The 13,496-nt window shown below is 41.3% G+C and overlaps 1 protein-coding gene across 1 annotated transcript; it reads right to left on the bottom strand.

The window, feature by feature from the left end:
- Positions 1-40: 40 nt before the first annotated feature.
- Positions 41-12,451, bottom strand: LOC124035862 (cadherin-5-like). Its single transcript, XM_046349663.1, has 12 exons — positions 12,081-12,451; positions 9,096-9,317; positions 8,675-8,954; positions 8,463-8,579; positions 8,136-8,303; positions 7,771-7,949; positions 7,089-7,339; positions 6,850-6,983; positions 6,593-6,702; positions 6,394-6,496; positions 4,992-5,234; positions 41-2,824 (listed from the first exon to the last, which is right to left on the bottom strand). The coding sequence occupies exons 2-12, from the start codon at positions 9,315-9,317 to the stop codon at positions 2,334-2,336; spliced, it is 2,298 nt and encodes a 765-aa protein (XP_046205619.1). The 5' UTR covers positions 12,081-12,451; the 3' UTR covers positions 41-2,333.
- Positions 12,452-13,496: the final 1,045 nt, after the last annotated feature.

The raw sequence follows: 13,496 nt of genomic DNA, 5'->3' as shown, positions 1-13,496 counted from the left end.
CACCTGAAGATGACCCTCTCATACAATAATGACTTTACAATTACAAGAGGCCAATTTAGATGGCTAAAAAGGCATTACGATCTTTATTTTACAGCAAAACACAGAAACCAAAACTTAGAACGGACCATGGCTTAAAGCAAGCACCAAAGCTATATTATGCTAACATAGTCTGTTCAATTCAATTTAGTATAATATTACTCTGTTCCTTCTTGCATTTCTTTGAAACAATAGAGCTCACTTTTTGTACTTCTCATTCGAGTGCCACGTTTATTTTACACATACAAAATTGGTACTTCACAAAAAGTTGTTGTTTTACACGATACAAACCATAGAAAAGATTGTGTTCACCGTCGAGAGAATGATCATAAACCAAGGCACACAGTGCTCCCCTACAGAATGATCTAGCTGCATACGAAAGGAATGCCTTTGAATGTTTTCTCTTCTCATTTCGGTGCCCAATACTGACAACCAATGGAGTGAATTTACACAGGTGGACTCACACATACATACAGTATCAATCAATGCACAATTACACATCAATTACACTACAAGTGTAAAAAACAAAACAACATATTTTACACTTTCAGCAGACAAAGACCAGTGTCAAGTAAAATCATTTTGAAATAATGCAAAAAGAAGTGAGGCCAATATCAATATTGAGGCACATTTTCTATATACAGTTTAGACAACTACATTTCCAGTACTCACAATCTCGATAACATGAATACCGTATTGCCAAGTTACTTATTGCCGTTGAAAAATAGTCCATAAGGTTTACAGATAATTATACAGAGCACCACTACAAGTAAGAGCTCGTGAAATAGAATAGATCATTAATAGCATGGAACGAAGTAGATCAGGTATGTTATATAGAAAGACCTTGAGACGTAACATTACAGCACAGTTTACCAGTGGCTACTATTGTAAACCGAGGTTTCACCATACTGATCTTTGGTAGATGGCTGACACAGAAATGAAATGTTGCCTGTTTTTAAAGTCATCGTAGCTCTTACATTGTTCTCCATCTATTTGTCCCTCTCCAAAGGTTTTTCCCAGGCAGGAAAACAGGAAGCGAGCCACAATGTGTTGCTTTACTTTATAAGATAACAGGGCAGGAAGAGGGCTTCCTCACACACATATGTGCAGGAAGCTGATTCCAGTGTTTTGTTTGGGTAATGTGTATGGGGCAGACTATGGTGTTTGAAAAAGGATGAGGTCCTGCTCCCCATGTATATGATCCAGACAGGGAAGTGGTAAGATGGCTTCCACACATTGTATCCATGGTTTATGAGAAGTGGTCCCAAGTAGGCAAAGCTTCAGTATACAACAAACAGTCCACATTCTAAATATAATTAAAACAGAAGAAAACCTTTGCTCTCTTTTTTCTATGTCTTCAGTCAAGAAGGACAATAGCGATAATGATAAACTTGAACTTGTGTAGATTGCCCTCATTATATTATGCTGTTTCAGCAAATGGAGCTGAAGCACATGCTGTATGCTGAAGCATTATGTTGAAGCAGTATGTTGAAGCAGTATGTTGAAGAAGAATATTGAAGCAGTATGTTGAAGCAGTATGTTGATGGAGTACATTGAAGCAGTAGCTCTAGGACGAAAGGTTAAAGTAATTCAGATAACTTTGTTGTCATCCAAAGGACTATTGAGCTACTTCACATTTCCTGAGTTGGTTGTAGTACTTTTGTTACAGAGGACCTCGGAGACTTGGGCTTTATCCACAACAATTGATGTGTTGATGAGTCCTGTCAAATAAACTGGGAGTAGACTTTAATTCTTTCAGAGCTTCTGTTATCATTGTTTCCTGCCGGGCTCCCTGTCGGGCTCCCATCAGTAGCTGCTGATGAGAAGGGTCATTCTGTCTGAAAGACAACTCAGTATGCCACTGTGACTCACTGAAGGACCAACCTCTCACTACATAGCTACAGTTGGTTTAGTCAACCATAAAAATAAAAAACACAATCGATCAATATGAAGGCATACAGATTTCTGTGTGTGTAATCTGATAAAAAACGAATAACTAATCAAATGAAAAAAAGAGGAAATAAAAACACAATTTCTTTAAAATAATAATAATATAATAATAATAATAACAAAAGAAAAGAAAAGAGAGGAAAAAGGATAAGTAAGAGGAGGAGGAACAGGGGGTAGAAGAAGAGAGAATTTCTGAGGGTCCACACGCTTGAGTGGACCCTATCATAGTGTGCTATGATTGGACGGATTAGTGGAAGAAGTTAATCCTGATGTGCTTTTAGTCAAAGGAAGAGTTGAGAGAGCTGAGAGACGTCCTGCCTGCTTGCTGGTCTTTAGGCTCAGTGTGCTCAATACAGGGAGTCACTTCCCTCAGACCCATCTACCCCGTAGAGCTCAGCCAGGGTTCTGAAGCGAGGGCCCCAGTCATTTAAGAAGTCATAGTCAAGGCTAGAGCCAGTGGATGAACTATCCAGCGAACTGAGGCTACCAGCCAGGGACTCTGGCCCCTCGTAGCCGTAGATGTGCAGGGTATCGTAGGGGATCCCATCCCTGTCATGGTCAGCTTCGTCTTTCTTCACCTCGATCATCACGGCCATGTCTCCCTTGCACGCGGTTGGCGGTTTCTTCACCATGGCGTAAAGGCTGGGGCCCTGCCTCATGCTCATGCTGCCGTCATTCCGAGCTGAGGTCAGGATGGACACGTCGTAGCCGTTGGTGTCCATCTCCCCACCGCCCTCCTCGTCGTATGTCACTAGCTGCTCGTGGATCTCACTCTTACCCAGAGTGACCAGGGCGTCCTTTTGGTGACGCTTTCTCATAGCGATCAGGATCACTATGACTGGAACGAGGAAGAAAACATGTTTAATATCCATGTCACACAGAAGAAGATAGAAGCGGGAAAATATATATACAGTTATATATATATATATATATATATATATATATATATCATGAGGCAAATGAAATCGGGTGTGAGAAAATACTTTGTCGAATGAGTCCACAGTATATTTCTTTGGGATTCATACGATAATGACTTCAATGTTTAATAGTTCATCACCACTTCATTCTGTGTCTTAACAAGACAGCTGAATAACTGATCATCTTCTCATTATCTTCTCATTAGCCTTCCCATTCTTCTCATGTTTTTCCCACATTATCTGCTTTTGTAGAAGCCTACTGCAGCAGTGCAATTGCTCTCTGCTTAAGATATGAGCTTTTGTCAAAACATCTCTGGCACATGGCTCATCTAATATGACAAATGGTTTTCTCCCAAGACAGCAGAGCAGAGAAAGTATCAAAGAGAACATACAGCTCAATGCTTCACGTTCCTTCCACTATTTACGTTGCTTGTCCTGCAATCTTGAGTGTTATTTATCCAATCAGTTACTGAGGTAAAACTCTTCAACTCGGTCCCCAAAAATAAACAAACAAAAGATTGAAATTATTTGCCCATCCCCCATCATCGGAATTATTCACATTTATCGTTAATAAAAACCTATCCTTCTACTTGTGTCGTAAATACTTCATGATCTTACCCAAGAACACCTTGAGCTGATGTACCTTGTTTAATGATCTCTGTTGTTTATTTCTTAGACAATTGCTCTATTTTATAATATGTCTTAATAAGGGACAGTATTGTGGTATAATGCCAGTTAAGATAGGCACCCTGTTAACGGGACAGTTGTAAATCGTGCAGCGCCTTGTGTCACTATCGCAGATTTTAGAAAATCAACAAATGTCGGTACATATAAGTGTCTTATATCGGCTGAAAGCTTAAATTCTTGTTAATATAACTGCACTGTCCAATTTTACTGCGAAAAAATGTCATGCTATTGTTTGAGGAGAGCTCCTAACAACAAAACACTTTTTTCACAGCGATAGGTTTGATAAATTCACCTCTGAAGGTGAAATATGTACTTACATTCTGAAATCCTGCTCTGATTTATCATCCAAAGGGTCCCAGAGATAGCATGAAGTGTCGTTTTGTTAGATAAAATCATTTTTCATATACTAAAAAGGTCCATATAGCATGCACGATCGATTTTGTATTACCACCCGTTCAATTTGCAAAGATAGGAATCTGTAAAAATCAAACCCTAAACGTTGATTCAACCACTCAAATCGCATTTGTATTTATTCCTCAGAGATCCTAGAACGTAACCGGACTCCATTATATCATTAGGGGTGTGGTATATCCTATAGGACACCATATTTGGTCAGAGAGCGACGCCTTCATGGCACGCCGATGACGCAGTCAGGTTTTCACTTAATCGACTAACTTTGTTAACTACGCACCAATCTGGGTCAAACAAAGCTAGCTAGATAGCCAATGAGCTGGGCTTTATGGCAGTGTCTGGAAACCCCATAGCTGTCGCAAAATGTAGCTGCTAACCATGTGCGACAACAAGCCTTTTCCTTTTGGACAAAAATTATAAGAATATGGAGAGAGTTATGAAGTTATAAAAACGGGGTGTTTTGCAAATGTTGAACTTATAATATGGCTACTAATGCTGGAAAAGCTCAAAGTCCAAGTATACAGATTTGACAATATTCTTGCAGAAAAATGTAATGTGAATGTGAATGTCTCCTTCACGATTTGCCCAATGTACCTGGGTGACTTTAAACTAAATGTCATGTAGTGTGCTCATACTTCAAGTTATCCATCTGAAACTTTGCACATATACTGTTGCCATCTTGTGGACACTATTGGAATTACAACCAGAGTGATGGCTAAATGTGGGCCCTTTCAAGAAAACGATTGTTTTTTTCTTTGTATTTTCTTCTACCAGATCTATTGTGTTCTATTCTCCCTACATTCAATTCACATTTCCGCAAACTTCAAAGTGGTTCCTTTCAAATTGTACCTATCTTTGCTCCAGGGCCTGAGTTACAGGAAATTAGATTAGGGTATGTCATTAACGGTGGAAATTGAAAAAAAAGGGGGCAATCCCTAAGAAGTTCTCAAATGGAGAGGACTGGATATAGTAGAGGAGAGATTGACTCACTCAGAATAGTCAGGATGCACAGTATAGGAATCAGGGTGTAGACACCCATACCCATTTTTAGTTGGGCTGCTTTGCACTGGGTGTGAATCCTCTTGTTGTCACACCTGCACACTTTGATAGGCAGAGTGGTGATGCTGCTCATGGGAGGCCTGCCTCCATCGCTGATCCCAATCTCTATGACATAATCCCTGGAGTCCTCCAGGCTGAAGCCTCCATGTTTCAGGACTATGTTAGATGTGTTGTCTAGGAGAGGGGGACAAGAAACAATGTTAGTTATCAGAGGTTTGCCATGGTTAGATTTGGAGGACATTTTTATACGTTAATTGGGTCTTCATAGATAGTGCATTGGTTCCAATGGTGGAATGCTCTTAGCTACAATATACTTATGTGTAGACTTTTGCATCTACATAATAAGCAGACTGTTGAATCTGAGAGTTTATGTGTAAGGGAAACTTTTCCGCACTAACAAAATCCCTAAAATCGCAGTAGGTACGAATCCTCATAGCAGGATAATTGAATGTACGCCAAAACTAGATCTAGGAATTAGGCTTTTCCACATGGTTAGTCCCATGTGGATTGGATATGATTATCCACATGAGCTTTAGGTGCCAGTACATGTGGCTAGAAACGTGGTATACTCATTTTATATGTTCAATTTGGTTGGCCTAATAAGTAGAATTACAGTATACAACCATTCAGAAATGGAAGCTGTGAAGGACGTACTGCAGTGCGTACGGTACATCAAAGCTAGAGATATGGCCTTAACATGCACATCATCACTAAAGTAAGAACAACTTCTCACTATTCTTCTGGTCTTCCGGCGCTATGACCTTCTCTCTAGTTGCACTGGGCTAATGTGCAGCCTACTCCCAGTGTTCCGTGTTCCTGGCTGATCATTACATGGTGAAATGTCACATCAGTTCATTATGCAGTGCAGCCAACGAGGCAGCACAGACTGGACCAGGCCACCCCAGTGCTAAGCTGAAAATGTTCCCCAGCCAGAGTGCCTCTGAGGTCGTCACTGTTGCTCTCCAAATATGTAATGAAGGGCTGTTGGTTTTAAAGAGCTTGTACGTCATGAATATTTCAGAGGCTCTCGGCAGGTTTGTTGCTGTTCTCGTTTCCGCCCGACTAGATGGAGAACGTTCAGACGTCAGATTGCTTTAGAACGGAGCGCTGCCCTGGCTGATTCCTCTGCCACTGGGGAGCACGGTGCTATCCTGAGCCAATATGTGAACCAGCCATTCACCCCCACATTGTCCCTGTTATACCCACCTCACCGCCCCTCACACCAACCAACAGCTTAGCATTAGTAGAATGCGTCTGCCTGCACAGCTCAAGCTGACATAATAAAGGTGGCACTTGTCCCATGGTCATGCATTGAAATGATCAGCTCGCTCACCGTTGTTATCGACGACCGAAAAGTTGCCGTTCGGCTTCACCAATGTGAAGCTGAATGCGGGCAAATGATCATCTTTGTCTGTCGCACTTATGGTCCCAATCACCTGTGTGAGGGTAAAACATTTTAAGAAAGACTTCATGCAAGTTTCAGAAAGGTTTGATGGCTTAGATGACATCTAACTCTGGAAAAAAAATCCTACCGTGCCAGCCATATCATTTTCACAAACGAATATCTCTTCAATGGACAGCTCTGGTTTGTTGTCATTGATATCAATGACCAGTATGTTGACGTTCACAAAAGATTCCAGTCCTGAAGAGGAGACGGGAAACATCATTTTATTATTGCGAAACACCTAAACCCTACTAGTTATTAAGATAAAAAATGTTTTGGACATGAATTACATTTCACGCAATAAATGGTTATGAATAAGATTAAAGACGATGGCTAATGCCATACCATTGGGTTCCTCCTTAGCTTTAACCTGGAACATGTGATTCGCTACAAGCTCCCGATCCAGCTTCCTCACTGTGAAAAGTTGTCCAGTTATGGGGTTGATACCAATGGGACTGTCCTTGTCCTCAATGGAATACCTGTAGAGGGGGCATTGAAACATTATCGAAATCGCCTCTCAGAAAAGAGTTCTATGTTAATTCTATCTTCAGCAGCATGTGTCAATTAGTGAAGGTGTTGAATACCTTATGGCCTTGTTGGCTTTATCAGGATCTCTGGCTGAAACGACTCCAATATTATTGACCATCATTTCCTCTATCACATTAAAGTTGTAGATGCTCTTGCTGAATTCTGGCTGCTCATCAACGTCTAGCACCTGGATGGTCACCTGGGCCTTGATCACGGGATTGTCCTTATTATCCACAGGGGACTGCAAGTGGTTCTCCCTCACGTGCACAAAGAACGTGTAGCTGCTCTTGGTTTCATAATCCAGTCCCTGAAAAGAAGTTAAGGAATGTTAAGGACAAAAACTCGGTACATACGTATAATCTTCAGCAAATGTGTCCCACCCATATATGTTCCGTACATCGTTACCTATAATGTACAGACTGTACTGATCTTTTTTCTCTCTCCCCAGAATACTTTAAGCAGTTTAATTTTCATACCTTATTAATAACGCCCTTCGAGGAGTCTTCCAAGGACAATCATTTTCATATGTGCTTCAAAGAGTGCATGGTCTTTTTTTTTTAGTCTCTGCTACTGTATAGTTTAGTGTTATTGCATCCCTCTGTGATGTTCATATCTACTGTAGAGTTTAGGACACTTTGGGAAAGCATTCAACCTGGTTGCACGATAGAGACAAATGTGGATCGTTTTTTTTTTTTGGTGATAAAAAAATAAAGTAACAGTTCAGGATGAGTGAAATACCTGTTTCAGCATGAGGTTGCCGTCTTTGTTCTGACTGCGCTCCATTTCAAATGTGTCAGATGGAGGTTCTATGGTGACGATTGGGTCTTTATTCTGGATCTCATCTCTGTCCTCCAGGACTATGGTGTCTATTCTCTGTCCCCGCTTCATGTCCTCTTTCACACTAAATACATAGGAACCTAGGGAGAAAGACACTCTGCATGTTAGTAAGAGAAACGTCTGAGGCACGGCATTTATGGGAAAAATCCCTCTTTTGCTGCTAGGAATTCCATAACAATCATTCATATTTAGGTTTAGCTCCTATAAGACCAATAATTGTCAAGGTACTCTGTATAGCAGTCAGGGATGTTCTATTTTGCCCTTACGTTGGGTAAATGTGGCTATGTTATCATTGATGTCGCTGACTGCGATTGTGACAGAGGTGGTGGCGGTGCCCCCTTGTTTAAGTCCTCTCAGATCCTGGGCTTGAACCACAACCACATAGCTACTCTGGGTCTCACGGTCCAGGTTCTCATACTTGGTGGTGATAATCCCTGAAATGAAGCACATTCATTTAGTCTTTGATTCATGACTTTGATTCAGCACAACAATAAATTCATATTGGGTTATTAGGAAATGTTATTGAAAAGATATGTAGATACTGTACAATGGACTTTATGCAGTATGATTTCAAATGAATGAACATCTCCTACCCGTTGTGTTGTCTATATTGAAGAAATCTCCCCCCTCTAATAAAGTGTAAGCAAGTTCTCCATTTGCAGTCGTTGGATCATCTGCATCAGTGGCAGTGACTTCTACCACTTTAGTTCCTACACAGGGAAGAAATAAAGGGAAGTGATTTAGCAAAAGCACTTTTTCATATCCAGCACAATCACCCTTGTGTTTATTATTTGACCTCCTGTACCACTTTTGGATCTCTCTTTGATAGAAGCGTTGAACGATTTGGTAAACACCGGATCGTTGTCATTGATGTCAGTAACCAGGATCACAAACTCCTCCACTTTCTCCACCAATATGTTGCTCGTATCAAACAGCTTGGCACTTAGAAGGTATTTGCTTTTCTCCTCTCGATCCAATCGTTCAGTGACATAGATGTGTCCTTTTTCATCCACTTTGAAGATAGTGTTGGCACCTTCTCCTTTAATGACATAGTGTGTCCCGTCACCAGATTTAGTTGACTTTAACTACAAATATAAAAACAGAAGACAATGTTAAGATAAGACATCCTATCTATCAGATATATTGTTGCTGTATATTCTCATTCAACTCTCTGGCATTCTACCAGAGCCTCCAAGGTACACCTACATGGTAAAACAACGACATACCTTTCCGATATAGTATTGTTTGTTGGTTGGCCTTTCCTCTTCCACGTAAAGGTTGTTCCACAACCACTCTCTCTTGTGCCTGTGGAGAACTGGGCTGGTTTGGAGTGCTGGCCTCTGGTCCACATGTTCAGCCATGGTTAGACTGAGGGTCACGGCCAAGGCAAAGAGACCCATCCACATCTCTGGCCCAGTCATCTGCCTCCATGCAGACTTTCTCATCATCTGAAGGAAGCAAGGGAGACGCAGAGGAATAGCAGAGAATTCAATTTGGGCCATTGAGACCAGTCACGTCTCAGGCAACACACCTGGCTCAAAAATGATTTGCCTTCTTTCAATTGCTTAGCTATTACTTTAGGTACGTTTAATTAAGCATGCCCGGTGGGTAGGTTTGGCACATTTGGGAGTTTTCCACTAGAAAAGTTGAATGGACACTTTCTTTAAATGGACGCTTTCTTTGTGGTCAAGAGGAAAGCTAAGCAAGAAGTCCATCCCAGATAATGTACTTTGTCTGGATTATTCCACTCTTATTGTTGCCAGCCCTTAGATTGGATATTAAGATGAAGTGGATTATGGTTCGTAAATGTTCCCAAATAGCTTAATATCACATTCTAAAGTCCCCCAAAAAACCCCATACAGCACAGATAGGAAAGTCTCTTATCTTCTCCACACTGACAATGGGCTTATCTGGGCCTTTGAGGTAATGCACTTGGCACCAGGTAAATATCTCATCACGTTTTGTTGTTCCATATCTCATTGAATCTTGTGTTCAGCTATTTATCGGAAACAGCTAAATATTGTTTGTTGGAAAACATTTACTCTGTGCTATAACGTAAAGAGTCAAACAAAGTTTCCAATGTATGGTTGTCTTGTTACTCCTAATCGTATGTGTTAACTATGCGTCATTTGATGTCCTTCCTGCCACGCCCTGAAGTTTGTCCCATAAAGGAGAGAGACCTTTTCAAAACTCCAGGTACTTTAGAGATAGACATCCTCAATTGTCACTGTTTGTAACTGTCTTCATAATCATGGATGTCCCACTCTGTCAAAAATATATATTTTTAAATGTCTCCTTGTTCTGTTACATGAGGTCATGATGTGAAGTCTGGCCTTTTATCAAGGAGAGGATGTGTAAACACAATGCCCTTGGGAAAATAACATTCCAATTTCTAATGAAGGGTCATCATTACGCTAATGCTACTGTGGCCTCACACCCTTCCTGCAATTCAATTTCTGCCCCCTCCCCCCGTCTTCTCACCCTCTCTCTTTTTCTCCCTCTCTCTCAGTCTCGCTGGCTCTCTCTTTCTCTGACAATTTTCTTAAGCAGTAGCGAGAGTTAAGGAGAAAACAATGGGATTTTTAAACAATGTATTAAATGAGTTGGTGTAGGAAGGATGCTATCGGACAATGGTAAAGTGTTTCATTCAGGGCCTCAGCTATACCTAGTTCAGATGGATCAAACCCATTTAAAGTTCCAAATGATGGGCCAACTTATATCCAGAATGTCAGCTTCGTGTTCGCCTCAAAGCGAGTCCATTGACCTTTCATTTGAATGCCATTCAATGATAATTGAAAGTCCATTTCTCTGTCTGTGTGATTATAAATGCTGTCTATGCAAATGTCAGATTTGATGACCATATAGACATTTTTCAGAAGTTCTCAATAAGGCAGCTTATCGTGTTGGAAGAAAAAAAGAGGAATTACGGTCCTGTATTTTGAAATATGCTGTACGTTATTCCGCTTGAATTCATCCTATGACTCACACAGTTCACAGGCTGGTTGGTATGCCTGAGACAATTGGTCATGTGTTCCAATCCCACGTAGCACACAAAGTTATATGGAATATCCAAATCAATTCATCAGTTTATGGATATAGTCATACAACCTGACCTGATGCACCTGCAATCTCTAATCATATACTGGACTGTAACATTAGTCGGAAAATAAGCAATATTTGGTACTATCAAGGCAAGCACTCAGCATACACAATATGTTGAATTCTGACTATCCAAGATCAGCGAACACGCCAGCCTCAATACTGTGATGATACTGTAGAATTAAGCGACCGACAATATGTGCGCGTGGGTGTGTGTGTTTGCCTACTGTAGATTAAAACAGCTTTAATCACAGAGCAGCTTTCAACAATCTGTCTGCCTACTCACTCCTCTAGGAAACTGTCACGGATGAGTCGTCTCCTCAGCCCTGGTTCACCCACACAACATCACACTGGACTCACTGGCTCTCTCTCTCTCTGGCTGCACTTGTTCTCGGAGTCTGACAGACAGTGTCTATCTATCACACCTCTTCCCTGAGCTCTTTTACCGCCGTTCTTTTACATGAGATTCTCTAAAAAGGATTAGTTCGGTGTCATTAGATGTTATTTGACGAGTTTAACGGCTACCCTAGTGTTTGGCTGTAGGTTCGGCCTCACTGTCATCATTTCAAGCGTCAACAATTAGTCCTAGAGCAGCTGCGTCTCTATCTGTGTACAGTATCGAAACAATTCAACGTTATTAACACGGTCACAAATCTGGTATAGGTAAACGAATACGATGCTATTTATTTTGTCTACTTTTGAAAGGAAAGTGATATCTGAGGATGAGTTTCCTTACACTTACATCATAGAGTACATAGACTCAATATGTTGCACAGATGGTTTCAGGCTTTCTTCAGATGCATTTCTCCCGTGTGGCTACAGAGTATTAGCGTAGCACACATCAACATAGTCAATCTGGTATCAAATTGTCTCGAGGGTTCAGCCTTACACTCAGGGCTAATGTTATCAAATCAGTCGCTGTTGTCCATTGTGGTAATAGATTATATCAGTTTGAGACGCAATGAGATACACCATACTATATCGATGTGGTATTTAAATCATACATTTTGTACGAAGCCACACAAATTATAAAATATTATGAGTTATTCGTAACCAAACTTTACAATAGAAACAAACCCATTCATACGGTATAAATGACTGGAATGACTTACCAGAGATGAATTATTTTCAGATCTCTTCCTTTTTAGCTCGTCCAATGCGTATAAGTCACAGGTAGATCCTAGGTGTAAGAGCAGTAGTATTGTTAGCTGTTTGCTGTAGACCTGTCTAATTCTCTTCTCAGAGGGTAGCACTCAGGACTTCCAGGCCAGCCCAGTGGTCACAGAGATCAGCCCAGTTCCCCTGGTCACGTTTCCTGTTATAGTCCCTCTCCTCTCCTCTTGTTGGAGTCTGCTCTGTGGCCCCTGATGTGGAGAGTGACACAGAGAATCAGATAGAACAAACAGCAGCTCCTAATTGCAGCCTGAACAGCAGAGCCTGGGCTGAGGGGGGAGAGGGAGGCATGCAATGCGCGTATCACAGAGCCTCACGTCGCTGCTGAAGTGACTGGACGAGGCGGTGAGAGCACCAGCCACATGTTAAGAGGCAGGCAGACTGTGGCGCGTGGAGGGGCAGAGCGACGTGAGAAGCATTACATGTCTGCTCTCGCCTCCATGATAAAAACACAAAAAGAAGGAGAGAAAGCAACGAGATTCATTATTCGTACCTATGGGGACAAAGATGATGATAAACGCATTATAGACGTTAATCCCATGAGATTTCCCACACAGTGGTATTACATTTTTGCAGGTCTACGGCGGTGTATCTGCCTCTGAGATCTTGTCTAAGCTGGTAAGTGAGATGAGTGGGCTTTCTCCAGTACTCTCTCGCTTGTCCCTCGAGCATCATCAGTAATTTGGGGAATTGGACTGGGGCTGTATGGCAGTAAAAAAAAAAAATCAAAGCCCCTCAGCAACAGACCCTGTAGATCTGAAGGGAGGCAGTCAGTTTAGTGAGATTAGTCTTAAAGAGAGGGCAAGCCTATTTGACAGAAGAACTAAGATAATACCGTAGGGCAGAGAGAGAGAGAGAGATTTGTCACCATCCTCTGTCACAGCAGGGGTCGTGGTTCTAGCTGTAATTGGTAGGGAGGGAGGGGATCTGCTTCTTCTGTAGATATGTACTGTATAGAGCTGTGCACTTAAAGAGAGAGATATGATATTGTGCACATAGCTATTTAGCTGTTTAGATATTAGCTGTAGTCATGGGAGTCTACAGGGTTCCCTTGAGAGGAAATGTGCTTAAGGCACAGCCTCAAGAATAAAGAATTCAAAATGAATAAATGAAATCCCCCTAAATGCCATGCAGACCATAGGCATAATTACAGATAGTCATACTTCTCGGAGCAGTAGATATTTAATCATGCATATATAATAACTATGTTCCAGTATGTGTTACTTTACATCGATCTGAACTGGCCCTTGCATGTGACAGAGTGAGAGGTGTGCTGTGTGACTGAGATGCTTCATTTTGCAGACCAGGGTTGATTCTTGGAAAGGAAGCTTGATTTTCCTATGCAGAGACTCACA

Source organism: Oncorhynchus gorbuscha, linkage group LG05 (assembly GCF_021184085.1).
Source record: "Oncorhynchus gorbuscha isolate QuinsamMale2020 ecotype Even-year linkage group LG05, OgorEven_v1.0, whole genome shotgun sequence".
Classification (NCBI taxonomy): domain Eukaryota; kingdom Metazoa; phylum Chordata; class Actinopteri; order Salmoniformes; family Salmonidae; genus Oncorhynchus; species Oncorhynchus gorbuscha.
The sequence above is the reverse complement of the archived record's forward strand: the minus strand, read 5'-3'. Positions and strand labels throughout refer to the sequence as shown.